At 36.7% G+C, this 4974-nt stretch overlaps 1 protein-coding gene across 4 annotated transcripts; it reads left to right on the top strand.

Moving 5' to 3' along the window:
• Positions 1-269: 269 nt before the first annotated feature.
• Positions 270-3050, top strand: LOC123046070 (protein RETICULATA-RELATED 4, chloroplastic). Of its 4 annotated transcripts, none has more exons than XR_006421946.1 (5): positions 270-717; positions 860-928; positions 1358-1486; positions 1616-1762; positions 2754-3050. XR_006421946.1 is itself a non-coding variant. In XM_044469361.1 (4 exons), the coding sequence occupies exons 1-4, from the start codon at positions 433-435 to the stop codon at positions 1670-1672; spliced, it is 540 nt and encodes a 179-aa protein (XP_044325296.1). In that variant the 5' UTR covers positions 270-432; the 3' UTR covers positions 1673-3050. The 4 variants fall into 4 exon arrangements, 1 of the variants encoding a protein (XP_044325296.1); XR_006421945.1 differs by having other exon boundaries at positions 2744-3050; XR_006421944.1 differs by having other exon boundaries at positions 2730-3050.
• Positions 3051-4974: the final 1924 nt, after the last annotated feature.

Here is a 4974-nt window from a genome sequence, read left to right as displayed (position 1 = left end):
TCAGGCCAGCCCTTTAACGCCCGCCTAGAAGAAAATATATCTACTACCCCTATAAAAACACGAGAGGACGGAGAACCAATTCATCTCATCCATTCAATCAAAGGATCTAACGATCCAAATCATCCCAATGTTTAACATCAAACCACGGTTAGCTCGGCCCACTAATCCCACGATCGACCCCCGTCGTCCGTCCTCGGACTCGAAGAAAAACAAAAACCCCACGCTCTCGCGTCGGTTGCTCCTATCCTCCCGCTGTCCCGCACGACCTCTCGCCCCTTCCTTCTCCTCCCGCCTCTCCCTCCTCCGCTCCCTACCGCTCCGCCTCCGCCTTGCCATTCCCCGCCGCCGCCTCCCCACCCCCCCCCCCCCTCGCCCTCCCCGGCAACAACGGCAACAACGGCGGCGGTGGTAACATCAGCAGCGACGACGGGAATGATGAAACAGGGGACGGCGGCGGCGAGTGGGGCGTTTACCGGGGGAGGCGATGTTCGTGCTGGCGCAGGCGAGAGGAAGATCTCCAGCCTACCGGCGTACCTCGCCACGGCCGTGGAGGGCTGCCACATCACGGGCGACATCGTGCGGCGCTTCGCGGAGATGGAGCTCTCGCCGCTGCTCCGTTGGCTGCTGGGCTTCAGAGGGTCCAGGGAGCGCCTCCTCACCGACGACCTCTTCATCGCCAAGCTCGCCATGGAGATGGGCGTCAGCATGATCGCCAAGGTCCGTGGGATCGACATGGATGAATCATGAATGCTTTCAACTTACTCTTATCTTATCCTCCTATGATTTTCAGAAGAAGAAGAAAATGAAATCATGTTTTAATTTGTCTAACCCTTTTTTGTTGGTGCTCTGTTTGTTTCAGACCGCTGCCGAGTACGAGAAGAGACGGGAGAACTTCGTCAAAGAAATTGACATCGTCATCGCTGATGTGGTACCCCTCTTGTCTTCTGCTACTGAAGACGGGCAATATGTACATATGTTGATATATAACCCTGACATTTTAAATCACATGCAGATGGGGATAGTAGAAAAAACTCTTTGTTATTGCAATGCAAAGTGCATCTTATATCTAAATTTGATATATTTTTCCCTTTTTACATGTTGTCGCCACCGGCCCCGCCGAAGCTGTCATCGTCCTCCGTAACGGACCATACAGCAGCATACACACACAACCTATTTTCATCATGTTTATTCAAGAGAGAATTTTGTTACACGTTATTCATCATCTTGTCATAATTGTAGTCTGACCATAATGTACAACAAGTGACCCAGATCGGAATGTCCTTATGATATTACTGTTCAATAGAGGAACTAATGTGCTTCTGGTGTGATTCATAATTGTGGAAAGTTTTCTTTGTAGGGTGGGGTCGTCATTCAAGGGATGGACTTTTCCTTCAGGTTATGGTCTTGTTTCTCTCAAGGAGATGGTGATAGCAAGGGGGGAGCGCAAGATGTTGCTGATGGATTCAACAATGCTTTTGGCAACGATGTTAGATCCCTCCTTCTGCTCCTTCTGATCTGTCAAATTGATTTATTCATTTTTGTAGCCTTGTTGATATCTTCTCTTCGTTCAAATTAAATATCTAGCTGCTTTTCCTAACCCAACTCCTTTTTGCAGGAAGTTGAACTTGATGACGGACTAGAGAAGAAAGTATGTCAGAGATATGCATGTTAGCCCTTAAGCATATCAGAATACAATCATTCAACGCATAATTAGTCAGTTATATATTCTACTCATGTCCCCAACAAGGCAACAATCGACCAGGTTACATATCTTCTGTACTAAATGTATCATAGCTTTTGTACATGTTGTTCCCGCAGTACTACAATCTCTAGATATAGGGTTGATAGAAAGATTTGCTTGAATCAGATAAACAACATGGATTAATGTTTACATTGTTATATCTGGTGCTTAATTTACTATTAAGAATATATAATGAAGTCGTTTCTCCATGTTGTTCCAACTGTCTTTACAATTATGAGGATATAGAAGATTAACTCAAGTCAGGTAAACAACATGGTTTTTATTTTGCAGATTTCTGTAATGCAGCACTTTAGACGTGCATTTGGCTATTCTAGGCCCCCAATAGATGTATATTTCTTTGTATTGCTTTTCATCAATTATGATTAGTAAGGGATCCTACTAATTTATGATTTCATTAGGGAAGTGTTGCTACTTCTGTACAGTCCATCTCTTGACAGTATTATGAAAATACAAAATAGATTGTGTATATAGCATAACATTTCTTCATGTAGATCTTGAAGACTATTACTCTGCATATTCTGCATTTAGTTACATTCTTGATGTTAAAAGAATCGTGGATAAATATGTAAAAGTGCAGAACGTTTTCAGTTTCTTGTTTGGATTATGTGCCTTTAATTGGTACACCTTTTTTGTAGCGAGATAAAATGGTACACTACAAAGGTCTTAATTGAAATGGATATAGTTGAGTGATGTTTGTTTGCTTTTCACCGTAAAAAAACTCTTTGCTTTACAAGGTGTTTGGTTCTTTTGAGATGTTGTTTTGTATTTAGTAAGGTGTCACTTGATAGTGTTTATTTTGGTAAGGTGCTCTGTTTGCCTTTTAAAGTTAGTCCCCGTCAATACTTTCTCCTTTTCGGTTTGGACCATGTCAGCTTGAAGAGATGTTCTTTTTATGATCACTATGAATAAAAGTGTGCAGAATGAATTCAGTTGGCAACTAGCCATATCACACATGTGTTTGCTTCAGGTTGTGCGTTTCAGTCCATTGTAGGAATAATTTCATTGAGAACTCGCAACGGCAAGTTGAAGAACATTTTGGAGCACAAGTAGGGGTAAGTTCTAGAGTGTGGAGGAGCAACGATGCAAGCTTGGAGATCGCTCATGATTCTGATTGTTTCCTATTCAGATTGAGGAACGTATACTCGGCCCACCCTCATTCCCAGTGATTAGATAGTTTGCATTTATATGCAAATTGTGTGAATAAATTTATGTATACCAAGGTAAAAATGGGATACTAATATTCATTATTGCACGTTTGCAAATCCTCTTTGAGACCTTGTATTTGATATCTCCCCTTTGGCTTACATGTGCATGGTTGGAATCGGTATGTTTTGCGGATGTGAAAATGGTTATTATAGAACTGAGTTTCTTTTGTGTCTAAGTTTTGCCAAAGGCAAGAAAATGATTCAGATCTTGCACTGCTTCAAGTTATGAAATAACAAAGTTTTCTTATTCTGAGTTGGCACAGTTTCAAGGTTGGTATTAATTCGTAAGAGGCTAAAATTCAGATTTATTATAATGTTTAAACAATGTTCATGGTTTAACCTACTTTTACATCTTCTATGTAATAGTTATATTGAAAATTATGTACCATGCTACTGGACAATCATTCTACTGTGTGGAAAAGACTAGGGATAATAATATTATCAACTGCCATGCCTTGTATTTTTGTTGAATCTATATTGTTTGAGACGAAGACGCGCATTGCGCGTGCACATTTACTAGTAGAAGAAAAAGAAGAACGATAAGGAGTGGATCTCATGATCTTCTAAGCGGAAGGTTGCGCTGCTAGCCACTGATTTGGCGTGCGGTTGGTGATAAAATTGAGGGTACGACCTACTCAGTTTTTTTATTTTCATTCTTTTTTCATTTGGTTTTATTTAGTCTCCCTTTTCTTTATTTTATTTTTTATTTTTCCACTGTTTTATTATTCTTTGTAGGATTTTATTTCTTTGTTTTTTATTTTCTTTTTCTTGTTTTTATTTTCGGTTTTCTTTGTTCTTTTGGTTATTATTGTACATTTTTTGTTGTCAACAACATTTTATAATAAACATCTAACATTTTTTCCAATACAAATTATACAATTTTGTAATACAGGGTCAACATTTTTTTACAAACAGTTTAAACATTTTTCAAATACAAAATAATTTTTAGTACTTGGTAAACATTTTTTATATGCATTTTTTATATTTTTCTAAAATTCTTGATTAAGAGCTTTCAAATAAAAATATTAATATATTTTTAATACATGGTCAACATTTTTCCTATACACATTAACATTTTCCAAACAATTGATTGACATTTTTTTTCAAATACTTGTTCAACATTTTTAAAATTCTTCATTAATATTTTTATATACATGATCAATTTTTTAATCAATTTTCCAACACATGGTCAACATTCTTTCCATACACATTTAATATTTTTTTAAATAATTGATTAAAATTTCTCAAATAATACTGAACATTTTTCAATGCTTGTTAACATATTTATATACAATGATAATAAAAATTCATCATTTCCCATACACATTCTTTCCATATACATTTAACATTTCCCAAACGCTTGATTAACATTTTTAGAAATACTTGTTCAATTTTTTAAAAATGCTTGATTAACATTTTTATATACATGACAAAAACAATTCATTATTTTTAAATACATGGTCAACTTTTTCTATACACATTTTGATCAACATATTTTAATTACGTGTGAAATTGTTTCGCACGAATTTTAGTATTTTACTAGAACAATGCCCGTGCGTTGCAACGGGATATAAATATTTAGTAAGTTAGCTTGTGATTAACTGTCTAGAATGATGCAATTGTGTAAATAAATGTTCATCAAATTCTAACCATGAATTAACTTATATTTTGATTAGAAGTTTGGTAAGTAAATTAATGTGGAGTTGGTTCAGAAGGTAAATAAATTAAGGTGATTATTTATCATATATATAAAAGGTCTGATGAAGGTGTGGTGAGAAGAAAAGTGAAATGGGAACCTTGCATTCTTTTTAAGTAGTAGAAATTTACATTTTTCGTGAACATGATAAACATTTCCTCTATACACATTTAACAATTTCAAATTCTTGGTCAACATTTTTCAATTGTTTTTATGTAGACTGATTTTGTAATATATTTATGTTAAATATTTGAAAGTGTAAACAAAGGTTAAAAATAGAGAGCAAAATGCGTGATAGGAGCTCCGGGCGG

This window comes from Triticum aestivum, chromosome 1A, assembly GCF_018294505.1.
Source record: "Triticum aestivum cultivar Chinese Spring chromosome 1A, IWGSC CS RefSeq v2.1, whole genome shotgun sequence".
NCBI lineage: Eukaryota > Viridiplantae > Streptophyta > Magnoliopsida > Poales > Poaceae > Triticum > Triticum aestivum.
Note: the sequence above shows the minus strand (reverse complement) of the source record. Positions and strands in the feature narration are given on the sequence as shown.

Coding starts and splice junctions, on each gene's coding strand:
- LOC123046070 (XM_044469361.1), top strand. CDS start 433: ATGATGAAACAGGGGACGGCGGCGGCGAGTGGGGCGTTTACCGGGGGA. Junction 718..859: donor GCGTCAGCATGATCGCCAAG/GTCCGTGGGATC, acceptor TGTTTGTTTCAG/ACCGCTGCCGAGTACGAGAA. Junction 1,487..1,615: donor ACAATGCTTTTGGCAACGAT/GTTAGATCCCTC, acceptor TCCTTTTTGCAG/GAAGTTGAACTTGATGACGG.